The 23427-nt window shown below is 40.0% G+C and overlaps 1 protein-coding gene across 3 annotated transcripts in view; it reads left to right on the top strand.

Moving 5' to 3' along the window:
- The first annotated feature begins 285 nt into the window (after positions 1-285).
- Positions 286-23427, top strand: part of MMS22L (MMS22 like, DNA repair protein) — a 165026-nt gene continuing 141884 nt past the window's right edge. For 2 of the 3 annotated variants that reach the window (XM_072642887.1, XM_072642885.1), the window contains exons 1-3: positions 286-921; positions 3511-3636; positions 5586-5635. In XM_072642887.1, coding sequence (XP_072498988.1) covers positions 767-921; positions 3511-3636; positions 5586-5635 — 331 coding nt within the window. In that variant the 5' untranslated portion in view covers positions 286-766. Of the gene's footprint in view, positions 922-1628; positions 1758-3510; positions 3637-5585; positions 5636-23427 lie in introns of all 3 variants that reach the window. The other variant, XM_072642886.1, reaches the window with a different exon arrangement.

Genomic DNA, 23427 nt, shown 5'->3' with positions numbered 1-23427 from the left:
AGGTAACTTCAGGTTCGCTCACGGCGGGTGAAGAAGCAGCGGGAGTATTTAGTAAGTGCGCACGCGCAACTTATCTACCTCCCAGTCCCAAATCCGCCTCCAGCCCGCTGACTGTCGTCACTACTGTTCAATGGGAAGGTCGGAAAGCATGGAGTCCCCGGGAGACCTGCTCTCGCGAGATCTTCCTGCCTTCCCGCTGCCGGGCCGAGCTGGGAGGAGCCTGGACTTGGGGGCGGGGCGGGCTGATTGCCCGACTAAGCCCCGCCTTCTCCTGTGCGCGCGAGCGCGTGGTGGCGGGAATTTCACTTGTTCCGGCCGGGGCGCCGAGCCTTGGTGGCTGACCTGACCCCTCCCCCCGAGCTGGGGCCGAGCGGCCGGCGTGGTGTCGGTGCTGATACCCCGCTCTGCTCCCCATGCGCCAAGGGCGGCCGGGTCCTGCCTCCCCTCCCCAGCCCAGCCCTTCTGCTGTGTGCGGGACAGGCGCCCTGGGGGGACTGCGCCTAAGAGGTGGGGGTGCGCAGGCCGGAAACGTGCCCAGGCCGGGCCTGCCCCTCCCCTTCTTGCAGCCTTCGTCCCCGCCTGCCCTGCGTGCCTGGGAACGCGGGAAAGCCCGGGGCGGGGACGTCTGCTGCCAGCCCTTCACCGCTCCGTGTTACAGAGAGGAAAACTGAGGCTGCTCTCCCGCTGAGCTTGACCTGGTGGCGGCCCTGACCCGTTAGGAAGGCCTGCTGCCTTCCATTCCCCCGCTTCAGGAACGGCGTGAGCCATGGATGGCCAGCCCGAGGCGTGCTCGTACCTCACGGAAAGTTTGGAGCTGGAGCTGGAGACGGAGTGGTGCAGACCGCCTTGCTTTTCTTGTGCCTCCGATGGAAGGAAAAGTTTTTCTGCGGATTCCCACCTGGCCAGTGGGTCTCTGAAGAGGTAAGGCCGGGGAGCTTTGTGCTCCCTCTGGTGAACGCTGATGCTTAAGAGTTGGATGCGTGTCCGTGCTTGGGTCCTGCCTTGGCATCCCCCACATGGCTCGGGTGAGTCAGATCGTGACCGCGGGGACCTTTCTGAATGGCCTCAGTTTGGTGGTGGCAGGCAGGAGCTTTGAGGCTCTTAGTTGTCTATTCACATGGCGTTGTTAAACTGGAAAGTTTTTAGAGGGCTGCCCTATTTTGGCATGGTTTCTTCCCCCTGCTCAGTTTTTTCATTCATTGATGTATATTTCATGTATATGTATATGTTACACGTCATTCTCTGTATATACACGTATATATGCATATATACACATATAATCTACATGTATGAGATGAAATATATTTTTTCCTTCATATACACATTCATTTTCAGGATATGTGTGTGTGTGTGTGTGTGTGTGTGTGTGTGTGTGTGTGTAGCCTGGAAATGAATGATTATTTTTTAAAGCATATGTGACATTTATTCATTCATATGAGTTTTGAATTTTAAGGTAAGACTTTCACAAAGCTGTTCACATTGCTCAGCATTTTGGATGTCCTCTTTTGAGACTGCTTGCAGTTTACTTATCAACCCAGAAATTTAACTCATCACTTTTATTATGTTTTTTCTTTTGAATTTTTATTTTTAACCATTAACAAGCATTTATTTTCTCTCTCTCCTATCAGCTTCCCCGCATTGAAAAACAAAACCCCTGTAAAGACATGCATTGCCATGCAAAACAAATTCCCACGTTGGTCATGTCCAAAAATATACTGCTCTTAACTTCATCTTGAGCCAGTGACCTCTCTCAGGAGGTGGGTAGCATGCCTTATCATCAGGCCTCTGGAGTGTGGTTGGTCACTGCATTGATCAGAGTTCTTAAGCCCTGCAAAATTGTTTGCCCTACAAATTGTTCTACTTCAGCTCACTTCACTCTTCATCATTTCGTATAAGTTTTTGAAGGTTTCCCTGACCCATTCCTGTCATTTCTTGTAGCACAATAGTATTCTATTATATTCATAGTTTGCTCAGCCATTCCCCAAAGTGATAGGCACTCTTTTAGTTTTGAGTTCATTGTTACTACAAAGAGCTGTTATAAATATTTATATATAATCCTTTCCCTGTTCCTTTGATCTCTTTGGGGTATAGGCCTCTTAGTGATATCACTGGACCAGGTTAGTGAATTTGGAGGCACAGTTCCAAATTGGTTTCCAGAATGAATGACAGTTTTCTTGCAATCCTTCCAGTATTCCTTATTTTCTTTTTTGTTGTTGTTGTTGTTATCTTTGCCAGAGGTGAAACCTCAGAGTTGCTCTTTGTTTTTATTTCTCTCTTAGTGATTTGGAGCTTTTTATTTCATTTGGCTGTTGATAACTTAGATTTATATCCTTGAAAACTGTCTATATCCTTTGACCATTTATTAATTGGAGAATGGCTTTTATTCTTATAAATTTGAATCAGTTCTTTATATATCTTGGAAATGAGATCTTTAATGGAGAAACTCAGTTGCAAAATGTTTTTCTGTTTAACTGTTTCCTTTCTAATGTTGGTGATTTGGTTTTGTTTTTACAAGAGCTTTTTAAATTTATGTAATCAAAATGATCTTTTTTAGCCTGCATCCATAGTTTTAAAAAAGTATTTTTTCCTTAGGTCTCTATTTTATTTACTATATAACCTTTTATAGTTAACTCATATATTTATTCCAGTGTGATCAATCACTTTATTCAAAAGGCTTTGCTTAGAATGACTTTTAACTAGATCTCAGAGTCAAATATACTTCTTAACAGGACCAAGATTTGCCATCATTAGTCAAGAGAGTGTGTTGTGACCTAATTCTGTTTTTAAAAGATTACTTCATAGGGGTTTCTTGCAAATTACTTTGTATGAGACATACCTATAGCATACTAGGCTCTGTTTTATACAAGGGTACTCTTATTAGTTTTGTTACAAGTTTGTGAGGTGAATACTTTGTTGCCTGAAATTTTATAAGCATGAGGGAAGGGGTAATGTTTTATTAATTTTTGACTCTCCAAACCTCAGATATGGTAAGTATATGATAGATGTTTTATTTTCAGTCTGTCAGTCCATTAACTAGTATTGATTAATTGCCTTCCATGTACCAGTTACTGTGCTAAGCATTAGGAATATAAGGAAATTTTTTAAAAAGTTCCTTATTTCAAGGAGTCCACTGTGTAATGGGGAGACAACATGCACACAGCTACATAGAAACAAGATATGTATAGGATAAGTTAGGGGTAATCTTAGAGCAAAGACACTAAAATTTAGGAAGACTGAGAAAGGTTTCTTGCAAAATGTAAGACTTTAAATGAAACTTGAAGGAAGCCAGAAGATAGAGAAGGGGAGGGAGAGCATTCCATGATGCATGGAAGACAGGCAGTGAAAATGGAGTCAAGAGATGGAGTGCTGTGTGCAAGAAACAGAAAGGATGATGTTATTGAGTAAACTAATTGTTATGCATTAAAAATGTTTTGTCATACGTGTAGCACTATAATTTCTTTGAAGTGTATACCAAAAGGCTATGATTGAATCCAAGTGTTTATATTTCAGATTGATGCTTAGCTTGGACCCTTTACCAACTAACTTTGAAGATGATATAGTGGAACTCTTTGGCTTCCAGTGGGTGACTGAAATTGCATTAGTGAATTCTTCTAAGGATCTCTTTTCTTTATGCAGGTTTGTTTTGTGTATGTGTGTGTGTGTGTGTGTGTGTGTGTGTGTGTGTGTGTGTTCCTTTTTAGAGGTTGGAAGGAGTAGCATTGGTGAGCAGATAGTGATGAACCTAATACTTTAGAAGTCACAAAGTTATAGAACTTATTTTGAATGTTTTAAGTCAGATTAAGATAGATGTTCAGTAGTCTCATCTGTGAGATCAGTGATCTGTTATTTATCTTTTAAATCTTTTCAGTGAAAGTAAATTTGACTGAATCTTCTTTTAAATGTGCCTCTTAATAAACCTATTCGTTATGGCCCTTTGTATTTGTTTGTTGTTTTACACCTTAAGTGACCTTGTATAATGACTTCATCTGTCCAGGTCTTGTATGTGATTGGTTGTGATTTCTGAAGTCCTTCCCAGTAATCAAAAAAAGATACTTTGCTTATCTAAATGATGAGCTGTTTTGATGACTTGTGGAGCTTAAACCTAAAATCTCAAAGTCTCTTCTTGGTTCTGTTAAAAAAATGTCAAATCTACTTTGATAATTCTTTGAAGGTGTTGTTGAAGACAGTAGAAAGTTCAAGAAAGTAACATCATCCAAAAGCCTGTAGTAAGAAAGTCATTTCTGATAACCTGTAAAAGGGAACTGAATAGTTCTGTTCTTTCCTGCATATGGGAAATTTTTCTAGGAGACCTGGGTTAAGGTTGTTTCTTTGGAGCAAAGTTATGAAATGAAAGTATTTTAAAGACAGGGAATGTAGATTGACTGTTCTAAGAGTTATAAGGTAAGTAGAATTGAGATGGGAACTTACAGGTGCCAGACTTTGGTATCTTAAATTTGTAATTCCTTAACTAGCAACTTATATGGTAGATAGAATGCTGAACCCATTCAGGAATATCTGGGTCCTAATGCTGCCTTCCTTACTTAATTGCTATGTAAACATGAACTCTACCACCCTGAGAGACATATGCTATTATTATTCTCATTTTAAAGATAAGGAGACTGTGGCAGATAGAGCTTAAGTGACTTGCCTAGGGTCAGGCAGCTAGCAAGTCACATAAATTCTCTGGGCTTTCTTCATCTATCAAGTGGTTATAGTAATACTGGTAGGGCCGTAGAAAGTGATTGTTGTGGATCTCAAAGAAATTAATGTTTGAAGAGTATTTGGAAACTTTAAAGAGTTATTATTTAGAATAATACATATATCTATATGTAATAAACTATTATTATTATTATCTGATCAAAAAACACCAGTCCCTCTTGATATTTCCCTTTTTTGAGTGCTTTCTTATATATACTATCCTATTTAGTCCAGACCTCATTATCATAAGATGTGGAAACTCCTTCAGTGCAAATCACCTGTAACTGCTATTCTGAGAGAGTTGGCTAGAGTACTGAGAAGTTGGGTGACTTAATTCATGATCACATAGCCAGTATATAGGAGAGGCAAGACTTGAATCTCTTTCTTCCTGACAGCTGCCTTTTTATCCACTATACCTGTATGCTTCTCTCACTGTACATTTGTTATTTGATTGTTTTATTGTCTTATTATTTGATGTGTAAAACTTTTGTAAGCACATTCAGAACAAACATAACCTCATATTCAACCCTTTTGGCACTAAAATGAAATGATGTTACAGTTTTTTGTACCTGGAATTTTTAATAGAATGTCTGAGAAGGCCAGAATGTGATTTGAAAAAGAAAATTCTCTATCTTATAGAAAAACTTCATTACTTCATTATCTGAAATGACCCTTTGAGGATCACACACTGCTTGTGTTCCCTAAATACTCAACAGGTGCTTTGAATTTATGAGATGTTCGTTTAAAATATTTCATAAAGAAAAGTCTGATATAAACATAGGAGGAACTGTGTAACTATGACTGTAATATTACATTTGGAAATTTTTGCAAGATGACCTTTCTATCATATAAACAATTTAAACTGACTTTCCTTTTATTTAAAACAGGCAACAGATTTACAAATTGGAAACATTGTTACAGACCACCGGTGATTTGAGTGAGTATAAAATATGTTTTAAATATAGCAAAAATTCAGAAATATGGGATTTCTAGACTTTTTTTTTTTTTTCAAATTGAGCTTTTTATAATAGAGTAATGAAATTCCCATTCTCAGTTTGGAGAATCGGAAGATGAAATAGAACTGATATCTAGTTTCTCTGTTGTGCAGAAGCAAACAAAAAAAAAATTTCTTTACCTTAGAGCAACAGAGCAGGGAAGGGAAAGAAGGAAGGTGAGAGAGAGAGACATTTGTGTTGCACCTGCTTTGGGCCTGGCACTTTACAGAGAACTCCACCACCCTGAGAGATAAGTGCTATTATTATTCCCACTTTAAAGATAGCAAGTGTCTGAGGCTGGGTTTGAATTCAGGTCTTTCTGATCCAGGTCTGGTGCTCTATCCTCTGCATTATCTGTCTAAATCTAAGAGATATGGGAAATGTCATGCGCTTATTGTCTTTACAAATACATCTACATCTTTATTAGGGAAAGACCTTTTATTTTGAAAATACTTGATGATCAGGGAGCACATAACTTTGTGTTCCTTGTAGGGGATGCTTATTGTCTTAAATCAATTTTCTTTTTTGATCTTCTCTGGATCTTTTATTGTGGTAGGGGATATAGTTCAGTTTTGAGGAGCATAAATGGTTGGGACATTTGATGCAGGGTAGGAAGAATAGGAGATAGAAAGGCAAATTATTTAGCTGTTAAACACGGTAATTCTCTTCTACTGTAAAAGCAAATTGCAAAAAAGTTGGAACCTTTCTTTACATATAGAATAAACCCTCTGTGCCTCATTGTGGAATGTAGTCTGAGACCAGAACCATGGGATGAAAGTTCTAGCAAGTCTAAGCACACTGGAAAGGTTCAGAGTTTAGGTTTTTTGAGCGTGTTTCTTGTTTGGGGACTAGCGTAGCCAAATTCAGAGAAGTATTTTTTTCAGTTTGGCTTCATCGTGATTTTTTTGGACACTGTCATAAAAATTCTCCATTAAGAGGTAGAAAGGTTGTGATTTTCATCATTAGAAGGTGTGCCATTGAAGAAAACAAATCATTGAAATGGGGACTTTTTAATTTTATTACTGTCTTTTGGCCTTTCTTTGTATTTCTAGTACTTAGCAGAGTACCTGGCACAGAGTAGGTACTTAAAAAAATGTTTTTTAACTTGTCTTGAAATAGTATTAAAAAAAAGTAAAAATAATTTTTAAAATCATTATTTTTATGATTTCACAAATTTTTTGTTATTTCTCTCTGGTTGGGGGAAGGCAGTACAGCAAAATTTCTGTATTTAAACATGAATCGTCCATGGTATAGATATGTCTACCCTGGGTGGCAGGGATTGTAATATAATAGTAGTAATAGTAATAATAGAAGGATTCTATAATCACAAAGCATATAGGTTGTTTCCAATCTTTTACTGTTTTTAAATCGAATAGCTATGAATATTCCCTATAGATAGGTCCATTTTTCTTCTCTGATATTTTAGGATAAGATCCTTCTTAGCAGTGGAATCTCTGAGTTAAGGAATTTGTTCAGTTTTGTGACTTACTGCTATATTGCGCTTCCACTTGTGTTTACTAGACTGCTTCCTTGTTTATTTTTTAATAATTATTAATTAATAGTTAATAATTGCCAGGCCTAGAGGCCTGTGGGCTACCCGAGTCTTTCTTACCTCACCTCCCGAGGTCTTCGGCTGGCCACGCCGGGTGCGCATATGAGAGAAAGGACGTTCCAGAGTCGAACAAGGGTTGAGCTTTATTTCAGGGTCTCGGTTACAAGTGCAGGGGATTCTTCCTTAGGAGGGAAAGAGAATCTCCCAAGGAGGCAAAGATCTTACAATAAGAGATTGGAAGTAGAAGTATAAGCGGGGAGAGAGGGGGAGGGGAGAGAAGGAGAAGAGGAAAAGCGGAGCCTTGTGTCCTCTTTGGCTCCTCACGTGCTAAGAGCTTTCAGGCTTCCCTGATCCTACTTAACTCTCCAGTCGCATAGTTTGCATCTGAATACTGTGCTGTTAGATAACAATAGTGTGCCCAGATCCGGGACAATCTCGAGGGCGGGGAGATCTCTCTCCCATCACGTTTCTCACGGGAAGAGGCGGAAATACACGAGATAGCTCGGTTCACCTCGATTCCCAGCCGTTTCCTGGGGGGGGTCTCGTGAGAGCTCTAAGATTTAGAAGTTCCCACCTTTACCCGCCCGAGACTGTCCACACGGAATTGAGCTTCCAACCCCAACAAACAATTAATCCTCCCAATTTTTCTTCTTCTCTAATTTGTATTTTAAAATTCTTTTAAAGATCTTTCAGGAATTCTTTTTGAGCCTGAGACCACACTGCATTTTTCTTTGCAGCTTCACATGTAGCCATTTTGACACTATTGTTCTTTTCTAAATTTGTACCTTGAGCCTCCCTATCCTTTCTATAGTCATTTACCCCCAGTCTACACCAAAGCCCATGAGGTGAGGTGTGGGGTATGGTAGTCTGGCCCCTGGAAGTTGCCTCCTCACTGGGAGCTGTGATAGAGCATGGGTTGGCTTGGCTGGTGGTGGACACCCATCTGCTATGCAAGTAGTGGTTCTCCACACTGGTACCTGCTGGTTCTCCTGCCAGTGCAAAAGCACAAGGGATTTGGGGAGGTCCTGCGTGCTCCACCACCCTGGGGCTCAGGATCTCCTGCTGGTCCACTGAGGTGGGACTTGCTTGCCGGGTTGCCTCCTGTCCTGTACTGGTTCCGTTCAGCCACAACAAGAGGGACCTTTCCCATTAATCCCCCTAGCCTCAGCAGTTAAAAAACTGCTGCATCCCATCTTTCTACTGGCTCCACTGTTCTAGGATTTTTCCTGGGGCAGTATTTTCTGGATTTTTCAAGGTCTGTAAGGAAGAGTGAGAGCGACTTGCTGCTGCCTTTGCCATCTTGGCTCCTGAAAATCACTCTCCAAGGACTTGCTCGATGTCACTGACCCAGTTAGCTTAGCTGATTTGAACCTTAGACCTCTGAAATGAAATTCTGGACTTTTATCACTGTATCATTCTGTCTGTGTTGTGGTCTTTTTCCTAAACCAAACATAGCTGAGTGGGAACCTTGGTGACTAAGACTTGCCTGTGATATAGTATAATTAGTAACTATTTTCTGCTCCTTTCTTCTATTTTTTTCTTTTTGTTCACTGCAGTCCATCACTGCAACAAAATTGTTCAACTTTGTGATTTGGAATTAAGAGATTTAAAAGTATAGGATATAATTTCCTTTCTCTTTCATCAGGGACTCTATTAAACATTTATATATTTGCATATATGATTTTATAAAGTTATACTTAAGGATTTGAAATAATTTAGATGGTGAAAAGAGTGAATGAAAATTGTAGTGTGATAAATTTAAAACTGAAAGGGACCTTTTGTCATCTAGTCCAGGGCTTCTTAAACTTTTTCTTCTCAAGATCCCTTCAGGGTATGCACATCTTAAACTGTGGGTCATGACCCCATTTGGGGTAAGAAGTGCTGAATTCCTTTCCTCTCATTGGATGTCCAGGGAGGTTAAGTCACTTGCATTGTGTCACAGAAGTAATGAGAGGGGAAGAGCAAGGTTTAATTTCCAAACAAATGCTATTTCCACTGCACCTTACATTATGATTAATTAAGTACTACCATTGTACACTAACATTAACTTAGAGCTTTCTGGCAGTTAGGGTAAAAAGAGGTTTACATTAAGTTATATAGTTTTATAAAAGGGAGCATATACTTTAAAGAGATGAAGTTTTTTTTCTGGCACTGAATTCTAGGACTTTGTTGCTTAGTTTTTTGTGTAGGGATGCTTGGTGATATAATAAACTGTGTCTTCAACTACAGTTTTGTAGAAAACACGAAAATATTCTTCAAATGACCATGAAATGTTGGTACTCTAAAAGATGAGAGCATGACCTTGTGTCTTAACACAATGAAGACAGTTCTTGGGGAGAAAACTTTAATAGCTTAATATGAGTACTCTCTGCATCAGTGCCCATTACAAGCCAGGCATGCTATCTCCCACAGCTGAGTCTTGTCATATTTGCCTTTAAATCCTCCACTGATGTATTGGTCCTCTGTTTATAGCTAAAAAAAATATACAATACTTTGCTTTTCTGATAACCTAACTTAATTTAAAGAGCATAGAAGAGTAGGTCATTAAAACATCTCAAATCTGTTTTCAGTTGAACTTTGGGCAAGTTCTGTATTGCTGCCTCTTCCCAGTTGAATTCTCTAATGTATATGCCTATTTGTATTTGCTGATTGAACAGGGATAATAATAATAATTTGTAATTGGTATAGAACTTACTATGTGCCAGGCACTGTGCATATAGTAAAATTATACTTGTTATCTCATTTGATACCTTGGGATGCAAGTGTTATTATTATCCTCATTTTACAGATGAGGAAACTGAGGCAAGCAGAGGTTAAGTAAATTAGACAGGGTCATGTAGCTAAGTATCTGAGACTGGATTTGAACTTAGATCTTCCTGACTCCAGGCCCAGTGCTCTGTCCACTGTGCCACCCCACTGTCTATAAAACATTGATATCCAATGTGTAGAACTGACATTCTCTTTGTAAAACTTTAGGAACCTCACTTATATATTTTTTAAAATTTATATATTTATTTTTAGTTTACAACATTCAGTTCCACAAGCTTTTGAGTTCCAAATTTTCCCTCCCTCCCATTCCCTTTCCAGGATGGCATGGAATCTGATAAAGGCTCTGATTTTACATTCACATTAAATGTATTTTAACATTAGTCATGTTGCAAAAAAAAATTATAACCAATGGAATGAACCATGAGAAAAAAAGAAAACAAAAAAGCAAAGAGTATGCTTCAGTCTGCATTCAGATTCTGTAATTCTTTCTCTGGATATGGATAGCATTTTTCTTCATGAGCCTTTTAGAGTTATCTTAGAATCTTGCATTGTTGAGAAGAGCCTTGTCTATCAGAATTAGTCATCACACAGTGTGGCTCTAACTATGTACAGTGTTCTTCTGGTTCTGCCCCCCTCAGCATCAGTTCATATAAGTCTTTCCAGGTTTTTCTTAAATCCACCTGCTCATCATTTTTTTTTTTAATTAAATTATTTTATTTGTTTTCAGTGTTGTACAGTCACTTCCATATATCTTAGATCTTTTTCCCCTTCCTTCCCCCTCCTTCTCCACTCCCTCCCTGAGACGGCATACAATTTTATATGGATTCTACACATACATTCCTATTAAATATATTTTCACCTTAGTCATGTTGCATAGAAGAATTAAAAGGAAGGGGATTAATCATAAAACAAAACATAATATAAAATGAAATGGTCTGCTTCATTTTGCTTCAAATTCCATAGTTCTTTCTCTGGATATGGAAGGCATTTTGCCTCAACAGTCCATTGGGAATTTTTTAAGTCCTTGCATTGCAATAAAGTACTAAGCCTACCAGAAAAATTCCCTGTACACTATCGTTGTTGCTGTGTTCAGAGTTCTCCTGGTTCTGCTCCTTTCACTCAGCATCAGTTCGTATAAGTTTTTCCAGGCCTCTCAAAAGTCTTTCTGTTCATCATTTCTTATAGCACAATAGTATTCCATTACATTCATATACACAAATTATTCATCTGTTCCCCAATTGATGGGTAGCCTCTCAATTTCCATTTCTTTACTACTACAAAAAGAGCTACTACAAATATTTTTGTACATATAGATTCTTTTCCCATTTGTATGATCTTTTTGTGATACAGCTTAGGAAGTGGTATTGCAAGGTCAAAGGGTATGCACATTTTTATAGCCCTCTGGGCATAGTTCCAAATTGTTCTCCAAAATGGTAGTAACAGTTCACAACTCTACCAACAATGCATTAGTGTTCCAATTTTCCCACAACTTTCTCAGCATTTATAATTTTCCTGTTTTATCATGTTAGCCTATCTTATAGGTACCTCACTTATATTCTTATGCAGGTAGAAAAAAGATCATCCATCTTCTTGGAGATGGGCCAGTGAGGTAGCTGTAAGTAGAACCAAAAAGTTTCTCTCAAGGGAACTTTGATTTAGCTTACCCATTGGATAGTCACTCAGGTGAAACTCTTGAATTCAGTTCAATAAACATTTATTAAATATATCTTATGGTACAAGGCATTTTTGAGATTGAGGAAAGGAGAAGCTGGAAAAAATGGTAAGATTCCCCTCCAAAAGACTTTTATAATCTAAAGGTGGGATAGGAAAGAGAAACAGTGGCATAGTGAAACCTGCGCTCGATTTGGACTGGGTTTAAATGTCACTTCCAAAATTTATAAGCTACCTGACCATATGTAAATTACTTATCGTCTCTCATCCTTAGTTTTCTCATGTATAAAATGGGGATGGTATTTATATGTGTGTGTGTGTGTGTGTGTGTGTGTGTGTGTGTGTGTGTGTAAATTGTAAAGCATAGGAATTATTAGGCTTTATATTTATGCTTTATAAACCATTTGAAAATCCCTTTTGGATTAAGTTTTCTTTGGGAGTTCATTTATGGCTTGTTCTATATTGTCTTTCTGATGGAATCTTATTTTGTACTTAGTTAATCTGAATATTTTTATATTTGTAAATTCATCCGTTTCATTTGTTAGTATGTATTTATGTATTATAGTTCTTGATGATTTTCAAGTTTTCTAGCTTATTTTGGTTTTACTCTTTTGTTAATTTTTCTTTTAGTTGCTTCCACTGTTAATAAGATCTCTCTTTTACTTAGTCAGCTAGAATTTCAGTACCTATGTTGTGTCAGGTATTGTGGTAGATGATAGGGACACATAGACAAATAAGAAATAGTTGCTGACTTCAGGGACCTTACATTCTCTTCTGTTAACATGTGCAGAGAGAGATTTTTCTTTAAAGATAGCATTAGCAGTATCCCATAAGTTTTGTAATGTTTTCTTATTGTTGACATTTTTCTGATATAAATTCTTTGACCACTCATTATTTGGGATAACATTTCATTTACATTTAAATTTCTTATTGGTTCCCCTTATTGATTCCATTGTCTGTTTTATTTCTGCTCTGTAAAGGATTTGTTTACTATTTCTGCCTCTTTAAAATTTACTTATGAGTACTTTATCATTTCATAAAGGTATGTTGAGGGCTAAAAAATATACTCCTTAATTTCCTTATGGATTGTCTCCAACAACCTGTAGTAGCAAGTTTTTTCAACTTTCTTTTTAGATTAATAATTAATTTTTTTTCTTTTTAAGTCTTTTGCCAGTCAGGTCAGTCAGCAGTCAGTATGTGTTTATTAAGTATTTACCATGTGTCAAGGAATATACTAAGCTCTGGGCAAAGACACATTGTCTGCAATCAAGGAAATGGCATTGGTGGGGAAGAAAATATTCAAGTAACTATGTAAGCACAAGATATATACAGTATCGATGGATTTACCTTCAAGGGGAAAACACAAGAGGGCAAGGAAGCCTTCTGTAGAAGGTGGGAGTTGAGCTGAGTCCTCAAGGAAGCCAAGGAAGCTAAGGATGAAGGGGATGAGGGAAAAGATTCCAGAAATGTGAAGATGAAAGTTCACAGAGTAGGGAGGCCGAATATCATGGGCAAGGATGGCAAGAGGTCACTGTTCTGAATTGACAAGGATGTGAAAGGAGGGCAAAGTATAAGAAGACTACAAGGAGAGGAAAGCACCAGGTTATGCAGGGCTTGAAAAGCCAAACAGAGGGTTTTGGGGATGCTCCTGGAGGAAGGTAATAAGAGGCCATGGAAGTTTATTAAGTGAGAGACATTTATTGAGTGTTGCTTTAGGATTTTTGCATGTGCAGCTTTGTGACGGATGGATTAGACAGCTTTGTGGTAAAGAGATCCCCCCAAAAGGCCATTTCAGTCAGTTTTTCAAACTTTGTGTATTTAGATACTATGCTATTTTATGCATGTACATTTAATGTTGAAATTACTTTCTTATTCATGAGAATAATATAGCTTTCCTGATCTGTCTCTTATTTTAATTTCATTTTTAAAAAATAATATTTTTGGAGTGGAGCCAAGATGGCAGAGTAAAAGCAAGGATTTCCCAGAATTATCTCACAAACCCCTTCAAATTACTGTAAAAAATGACTAAACAAATTCTAAAGCTACAGAACCCACAAAATGACAGAGTGAAACACATCCCCAGCCCAAGACAACCTGGAAAGTCAACAGGAAGAGTCTGCCACACTGGGCAGGGAGTGGAGCATAGTCTGGCGTGGGCCACACCAGCACAGACAGGCTGGAGCTGGCCTTGGGGTACTGAGTTATTGAGAGCTGTGGCAGTTTCCACACTTCCCAACCCATAAACACCAAAAAGGTCAGTGGAAAAACTCTGTGGGACCTGGGTGAAAGAAGACTGTGTGGTCTGGCCAGGTCCAGCCCCAGACCCAGTCCCAGAGCAGGGGGGGTGGTGATGGTGGTGGCTGGTGGCAGCAGCAGCATCAGCACAGACTGTTTCCAGAGCTCTGGGCCCACAGACAGTGGGGGATCGAGCATCTGATCCCCTTAAACTTGGGACAGTATGTCCACCCCAACCCCCACCCCCCACTGGAAGCAGAGTTGTACCTTGACAAAGAGTTGAAAAGCCAAGTATTTGGCTGGGAAGATTAGTAAACGTTGTAAAAAGAAAAAAAAAACAACACAACAACTCATATAAAAATCTTACTTTGGTGACAAGGAATATCAGGGCATACAACTAGAGGAGGATAGTAGAATCAAAGCTCCTACATCAAAAGCCTCTAAGAGGAATATGAATTGGCCACAGACCATGGAAGAGCTCAAAAAGGATTTTTGAAAATCAAGTAAGAGAAGTAGAGGAAAAATTGAGAAGAGAAATGAGAGTGATGAAAGAAAATCATGAGAAACCAGACACCAGCTTGCTAAAAGGAGACTCCCCAAAAATACCGAAGAAAATAACACCTTAAAAAATAGACTAACCCAAAGGCAAAAGAAGTCCAAAAAATTAATGAGGAGAAGAATGCCTTGAAAAGCAAAATTGGCCAAATGAAAAAGGAGGTCTAAAAGCTTGCTGAAGAAAATAATTCCTTCAAAATTAGAATGGAGCAAATGGAAGCTAATGACTATGAGAAATCAAAAAATTATAAAACAGAACCAAAAGAATGAAAAAATAGAAGACAAAGTGAAATATCTCATTGGAAAAACCACTGACCTGGAAAATAAATCCAGGAGAGACAATTTCTTCTTCTTTTTTTTTTACTGAAGCAAATATTTTTTCTTTTCTTTTTTTACTTATTTCAAGTTTTCAACATTCATTTCCACAAAATTTTGAGTTCCAAATTTTCTCCCCATCTCTCCCCTCCCCACACCCCAAAATGCCTTGCATTCTGATTGCCCCTTCCAGCAATGTGCCCTCCCCTCTAACATCCCTCCGTTCCCTTATCCCCATCTTCTCTCTTGTCCTTTAGGGCAAGATAAATTTCTTTACCCCATTAACTGTATTTCTTATTTCCCAGTTGTATGCAAAAACAATTCTCAACATTTGTTCCTAAAACTTTGATTTCCAACTTCTCTTCCTTCCTCCCTCCCCACCTATCCCCACTGAGAAGGCAAGCAATTCAATATAGGCTATATATGTGTAATTTTGCAAATGACTTCCAAAATAGTCATGTTGTGTAAGACTTAATTATATTTCCCTCTATCCTATCCTACCCTTCATTTCTTCTATTCTCTCTTTTGACCTTGTCCCTCCCCAAGAGTGTTTATTTCTAATTGCTCCCTTCTCCCATTTGCCCTCCCTTCCATCATTCCTCCCTACCCTACTTATCCCTTCTCCCCTACTTTCCTGTAGTGTAAGATAGATTTTCATACCAAATTGAGTGTGCATGTTATTTCTTCCTTGAGCCAAATATGAGAGTAAGCTTCACTTTTTCCCTCTTACCTCCCCCCTTTTCCCCTCCATTGGAAAAGCTTTTTCTGACCTCTTTCTTTGAGAATTTGCCCCATTCCATTTCTCCCTTTCTCCTCCCAGTATATTCCTCTCTCACCCCTTAATTTTATTTTTTTTAGATATGATCCCTTCCTATTCAACTCACCCTGTGCTCTCTGTCTGTCTCTGTCTCTTTCTGTGTGTCTCTCTCTGTCTCTGTCTCTCTCTCATTCCAGGAGAGACAATTTCAAAAATTATTGAACTACCCGAAATTCATGATCAAAAAAAGAGCCTAGGCATCATCTTTTAAGAAAATTATGAAGGAAAACTGCCCTGATATTCTAGAACAAGAGGATAAAATAGAAATTGAGAGAATCCACTGATCATCTCTGGAAAGAGTTCCTAAAAGGTAAACTTGTAGGAATATTGTAGCCAAATTCCAAAGTTCCCAGGTCAAGGAGAAAATATTGCAAGCAGCCAGAAAGAAACAATTTGAATATTGTGGAAATGCAATCAGGATAACACAAGATCTAACAGCTTTTACATTAAGGGATCAAAGGGCTTGGAATATGATATTCCAGAGGTCAAAAGATCTAGGATTAAAACCAAGAATCACCTATTCAGGAAAACTGAGTATAATCCTTCAGGGGAAAAAAATAGACATTCAGTGAAATAGAGGACTTTCAAGCATTCTTGATGAAAAAACCAGAGCTGAAAAGAAAATTTGGCGTTCAAACACAAGAATCAAGAGAAGCATGAAAAGGTAAATAGAAAAGAAAAATTGAGACATATTAAAGTTGAATTGTTTATATTCCTACATGGAAAGATGATATTTGTAATTCCTGAGACCTTTCTCAGTATTAGAGTAGTTGGAAGAAATAGATAGATAAATAGATAGATAGATAGATAGATAGATAGATAGATAGATAGATAGCAGAGAGTGAGTTGAATATGAAGGGATATCTAAAAAAATAAACGGGTGAGAGGAATATATTGGGAGGAGAAAGGGAGAGAGAGAATGGGATAAATTATCTCACATAAAAGAGGCAAAAAAAGGTTTTACAATGGAGGGGAAAAGGGGAGGAGAAAAAGAATAAGTGAACCTTGCTCGGGGTCTGGGCCCAAGCCCCCTGGAGCCCCTTGACCAACAGGCCTCTACAGGCCTGTCAGCCTGAGCAATCAGTGTGTTTTGAAGGAAGGAGACTGGAGACAAGATGATCCAAGCAGCTCTCTTTATTCAGCTGAAGGTTAGGGTTTATAAAGGCTGTATCCACCAATCACATACATGCTAAGCTCATCCCATTACTTCACCATCTCATGACTATTCCACATCCTTACACCCGCAGTAAGTAAGGAAGCTTATCTTGTTCCTGCAGCTAGTTCCTGGGTTCCCAGGCTCACTTGTTACTTTACTGTAGGGGACATCAGTATCTGCGGGAACATTAGGTTCCAGGGTCACACAGAGCTTCTGCCAGGGTGTGCGTCAGCACCGTTCCCACGGGAACAGGCTGTGCCTCTGACTTGCACCCCCTGGGACCCTCTGGGCCCTGTACATCTCCCTCTTTTTGTTTTTAGCAGGTCTGAGGTACCGTACAAGCAAGTCCAGGGGAGTTACAGTTTTGAACCATTTCCGTATTTCCATACAGGTGATGTCTGGTATCTGTCCCATCACAATTACTACTATTATACTGCTCTGCACATTTGTATAATGGAGCTCGATCCCTCTGCCTACATTTCTTGCTAATCCTTCTACATAGCATGCATATAGCTAACTAACAGTCCTAAGGCCATAGCAGATGTAAAGAAACAAGCAATCACAACACAACCGATATGTAGTCATTGTCACATCGTAACAGCCAGACGTTGCACCATCCCTTTCTAATGTAAGCTCTCGCATTTGACACCTGAATAGGGAACATAGCATATGTGGGTTGCTGTATAAGCATAACAAAGGGGTCTGAATGAGAAGTGACACATCGAGATAAAGTACCATACATATCACCAAGTAAACAGTGAGTGGAGCATGATAAAGTAGTACAGTACATACAGCGAGACAAAGTACACTACAGTACACTACATAGCATCAGTGTTAAACAGTGATATGGGGGGTAAAACAGCGATTTGGGAGTGCTTTGGGGTGGGGTTTCGAAACAGTGATGTCAAAACAGTGGGGGTTTCAAAACAGGGATGTCAGAGGAACCCGGATCTACGGGGTAAGGGACGAACGTCTTGGCGCCTGCAGCTGGCGTCCTGCTGAGAGGGGATGGAGAGCCGTCTCAGCCACACAAGGTCCCGACAGTGGAGAGGTCGCAGCAGTCCAGAGGGTGACGAGCCACAGACAGTAGGTCACATAGAGCCAGAACAGTCATCCTTAAAGTGGAAGACGCGAAACCTGGAGGAGACAAAACTGGCAAGGAGGTGAAGCAAGCAAAGGCCAAAATTGACAGAAGGAGTTAAAAATGGTAGTACATCATTCCGCTGTCCTCTGAACATACATCCCCACACTTTCCCGACATACTTAAACCTCCTGCAACTGGCACAAAAATACCCAGAGCAACTATCGGGGGATGTGAAGGGCCTTGACGACCCCATACATCCCAACTTCCCATCTGTCGTCCATAGTGTCAAGCAAACCTGTTATGCATCCAAAGCTGCTGAACCCATCATCCCGACTGCTTCACCTTCCGCAGTCTTCCTACCACAGACAGGATAGCGCACAAGGCATAGCATCACTAACAGAGCTGTAGGGCCAGAAACAAAAGAGGCCCCTATCTCGAACTGCACACAGGCATGTTTAGCAGCCTCTAGACAAAGTCCATGCTGGAAGAAAAACTCGTAGAAATGAAGTGGAGAATACATTCACACATGAGTTGCAACTGTTGTGTATCAAAATAGCAAGATCTTTTCTGCTTCATAATATCTTAAAGATAAGGCAGATTGACGATGACAGTTGGTTTGGGTGGAAACACGTCTTCCAGAAATATGTCCACTGCCTTTAAAACAGTGTCGATTTTTATCCCGATTTGAGAGTCACCAAATACTTACTAAGAAAAAGGAGTGGAAACCATCCAGAGTGATAGTTTCCTTGGACAGAAAATAACCTTGTGAAAGTGAAAGTAACATTCATCAAACAAACCAAAGCCATAATTATTACGGAGAACGCGCAGGGGAATTTCATGTTGGTAACAGTACAAGACTGATTACAGAAAAATGCTACTGCTTTTAAAACAATGGGGACATCTTAAGGTGAAAGGAATTTACATAACTTTTTGATCATACATAACTTTTTGATCATACCAATTTCAGATAAAACTAATATTAGTGTTCCGATAAAAATAATATTAGTGTTCCCAGTACAAAAGGGCTCACATATGTTGCTGGTCACTTGCTATGATCAGAAAAATTTGCTATAGAAGGAAAAGCAGGGACATGTGGCATACCAAATAAGACAGGATAAAACATCTTTGACTCTGTTTGAATTGGGTAACAGTGACATTCTCCAAATCATGCAGTATCTATTTCATAGCCAGACTCAGGAATAGTCAGATGAGAAACATTCCTTATCAAAAGGACACAAAGGGGAAACTGACCAGGAGGATCCCATCCTAGAGTGAGTCTAGAATTGTGCCCTCAGTGTTTCCTTTCCAGATGCAAACTTCACCTATCGACAGTGCAGGATCACATTCCTTCTGAGTAACTTGTGGCAATTCTCTCAGATATTGATGTAATGCAAGCAACGACACCCAAATTCAAACTTAAACTTAAAATGAAACTAGCTGTAGTCCCAAATGCCTTTTACCTTACACAGCAAGTTTCACTGCTCACAGCTCAGAGCCAGATACAGTTATTTCTATACTCATGGAGTTGCAATAAGCAAGAAAGATTTACCAGGACTCTTTAATACTCGTCCTGCTATAGAAGCCAATTGTCACAAATCCTTTCTCTCTATAACAACTTTTGAGCAAGTCACATTCATTGTTTATGCAAATTCCTTTCCCAGTATTGGTGACCTCGCTCACAGGAGGGTTTCCAGGGTCCTTAGTAGTTTTACAAAATGAAAGGAATTGGCACAGATCCCATGCCTGCCAACCCCTAAACAGGAGGACTGTTCTGACTGGGCAGAACCATTCTAAGGAAAGTTTTTGCTCCATTCTTGTTGTTCTAAACACAGTAAGCAATGAACAATTTTAGGTCTAGCATGAAAACAGCAACTGCACAAACTCAGTTTACACTCTTACAGCTTTCAAACATGATACACAAATTATTTTAGCTGTACTTCTGTAACAGGCAAAGGTGAAAATACCTGGTTTCTCTAAATGGCAAGTACACAACATTATAAGACAAGGGTGCAGGACAGATAAAGTTGAAAATAACATAACTTGTTTTACACAATTTCTCCAATGTCTTTAGTGGCAACAAAATTCAGATTTACATTGTCTGCTGACTAACAGTGAGGCTCCTCTGCGCTGTCTCACAGCGACTTCTTCCCGCTGCACGCGGGGCTCTCTGCGCTGACTACCAGCGACTTCTTCCCGCTGCACGCACGGGGCTCTCCTTTCCTGCTGACTGATGGCGAGGCACTGACACACAGCGACTTCTTCCCGCTCCCAGCAGGGCTCTCATTTCTTCACAGTTCACCCGAGGACGCTGCTTACTGCACTTTATTGCTTACCCCAGTCCCTAAACCTTTGTGAATCTGCCAGTGGAACTTGCTTAGTGCCAAATGACAGAACAAATGCTGACCTGTCTGAAATATCCAATGAGGAGTGACATCATACACATAAAACAATTACCTCTTGGCTGTATCCAGTAAAGAAACTTTTCTCTTTTTGGTGAGGCATGGGATACTTAAAACGCTAGTTAGGTTACCTCTGTAAGATGAGGGGAAAAAGTTCCCCAATTCCTGGTCTGTCTCCCCACCTTCACAACCTGGCCAGGGTTAAAAGGTAGAAAGAGAGAGAGAGAATTTTACCAACAACTTTTCAACATGTTTCTGACCTGAACTGACAGAAGATGAGTTCCTCCCTTTCTCTCTCCCATTCTCTTCCCTGATGCTGCAGCCATCAGAGAGAGAGAGACAGAGGGGGAGGAAAAGAGATAACTGCATTCCAACCAGTGCAAGGGCACCAGCGCTATTAACACACAAACACATGCACACAAAATACAGGAAGACAGAACACAGATACAGACACTGAAAAAATCCAAAACTGAGGAAGGATCGTCAAACAATCTGTGTACGACTTAGGTATTTGACTTTCTTTCACTGTGCCCACTCGGTACTATTGTCTGAGGTGCTGAGTCTCCTTGCTGGGATTGTCTCTCCATTCTGTCATAGCTTTGGGTTGGAACGTTTGTCCCTTCTTCAGGTCCTGGGCTAAAGGGCTGCCCGCCATGGCGTTTACACATTGTTGTGACAGGGCTCCTCGGCATTCTGAGACCCAGTGACCCTTTCTTCTACACTTTGGGCATGGTATTTTAGGCCTAACTCCTGGCCTGCTCCTACAGTCTTTTTTAATGACTTGTTTTTCCACAGCTGTAACATTTCTGTCCTTGTCTCGTGTTGGCAGCTTCGGTTCCATACTGTCTCTTTACCTGTTCCTTCACTTGCGCTGCAAATGTTACTGAACCTACATCTTCACACCTTTGCATCATCTCTTCCACTCCTGCAGTTCTGGGCAATCCTGTCATAGCCATTCTACAATCTGTATTGCATCCATTTTTCAAGTCTTTGATCTCATACTCCCTTTGATCCTCTAATGCCTCATGCCCCACGGGAGGATCTGTACCTTCCTCTTTCACTGACATAGTCCTTTCGTCTCTGACTGCTTTTTCTGTAGCTTTGGATGTCATCTCTGCCTATTTATCTATAAGCAGGATTACTCACAGTCTGTAACTTTCTTCTCCTCGTCCCAGTCAGCCAAGTGCACGTTTCTCCCAGGCTCCGCAGAACCACCGGGGCACTGACTGGGCCATGCAGGTGGCATCACTCTCGTGCGACTCCGAGCTCACGCCTTGCAGGGGGACCTCAGTTTCTCTTCCAGTCTCTGTTCGGGGTGCCAGTTGCTCGGGGTCTGGGCCCGAGCCCCCAGGAGCCTCCTGACCAACAGGCCTCTACAGGCCTGTCAGCCTGAGCAATCAGTGTGCTTTGAAGGAAGGAGACTGGAGACAAGATGATCCAAGCAGCTCTCTTTATTCAGCTGAAGGTTAGGGTTTATAAAGGCTGTATCCACCAATGGCATACATGCTGAGCTCATCCCATTACTTCACCATCTCATGACTATTCCACATCCTTACACCCGCAGTAAGTAAGGAAGCTTATCTTGTTCCTGCAGCTAGTTCCTGAGTTCCCAGGCTCACTTGTTACTTTACTGTAGGGGACATCAGTATCTGCGGGAACATCAGGTTCCAGGGTCACACAGAGCTTCTGCCAGGGTGTGCGTCAGCACCGTTCCCACGGGAACAGGCTGTGCCTCTGACTTGCACCCCCTGGGACCCTCTGGGCCCCATACGGAACCTTACCTTCACTGGATTTGGCTTAAGGAGAGAACAACACACACACACACTCAATTGGGTGTCTTGCCCTTAGGAAGGTAGGGGAAAAGGAATTGGGGGGGGCAGATGATAGAAGGGAGGGCAGATTGGGGGAGGGAGTTGTCAGAAGCAAATGTTAGAAAAGGGACAGGATCACAGGAGAAAATAGAATAATTGGAGGGTAGGAGAAGATGGAGGGAAATATAGTCTTTTACAACATGACTGTTATGTAATCACCTGTTATGAAGGTGATTTGCATAACTCCACATATATGACCTATATTGAATTGCTTGCTTTCTCAATGGGGGTGGTTGAGGAGGGAAGAAGGGAAAGAATTGGAAACTCAAAGTTTTAAAAACAAATGTTAAAAAATTGTTTTTACATGCAACTGAGAAATAAGGTGTACTGGCAGTGGGGTATAGAAATCTGTCTTGCCCTTCAAGAAAGTAAAGGGGAAGGGGATAAGAGGGGAGGGATGATAAAAGGGAGGGCAGACTGAAGGAAGGGGTAATTAGAATGCATGCTGTCTTGGGATGGGGGTGGCAAGGGGAAAGATGGGGAGATAATTTGGAACTCAAAATCTTGTGGAAATGAATGTTGAAAACTAAAAATAAATAAATTTAAATCTTAAAAAAATAATTTTAGGTAAAATATTTTATCAATGCCATTTTTGCTGTCCCTTCAATGAGTTTCCCCCTGCCCCCATAGGACAAAGAAGTGCAATTAAGCAAAATAAATGACTATATTGACCATGTCTGACAATATGTTGTGCCTCATCCCTTACCTGCATTCCTTCAGTTTTTTGCTGAGAGGAAGTCTGTTTCATTCTTGTTTTTCTTGACAGCATGTTTGTTTGCATATATATGTATAATTTTTTTTCCTATGACCTTGTCTTGAAGTGTTATTGCAACCCTTATTTTAAGGTATTTAGCTAAAATGTAATAAATTCTACTATAGTTTGTCCTTTTATCTATATATAAATCCTTATACTTAAAGGGTATTTCTTGTATGCAATACATGGTTGGTTTTCATTTTCTAATCCATTCTGACCCTTTTCTATTGTGTAGATGAGTTCGATTCCTTGACATTTAAAATTAGAGTTGTTTTTTCTTTTCCTTCTTCATTCAATCCTGTCATGTTATCTCACTTTTCAAACAGTCAGCACTAATTATATGCAGTTTGCTTGGAAAGTTATAATTCTAGTATCTTCCTTCCTCCTAACTTACCTACCTCACTGCATCTATTTCCCCTACTTTTTTTTAAATCAACCTTAGGTAACTGTTTCTTGTTTGACTTGAAGCAGTCCCCTCCTTACTCTATCCTCACATCAAATACCCCTCCTTCCCTTCTCTACCATAGTCCTGTTTGTAATTAAGAAGTGTGGTTAA

The sequence above is a fragment of the Notamacropus eugenii genome, chromosome 2 (assembly GCF_028372415.1).
Source record: "Notamacropus eugenii isolate mMacEug1 chromosome 2, mMacEug1.pri_v2, whole genome shotgun sequence".
Lineage (NCBI taxonomy): Eukaryota > Metazoa > Chordata > Mammalia > Diprotodontia > Macropodidae > Notamacropus > Notamacropus eugenii.
The sequence above is the reverse complement of the archived record's forward strand: the minus strand, read 5'-3'. Positions and strand labels throughout refer to the sequence as shown.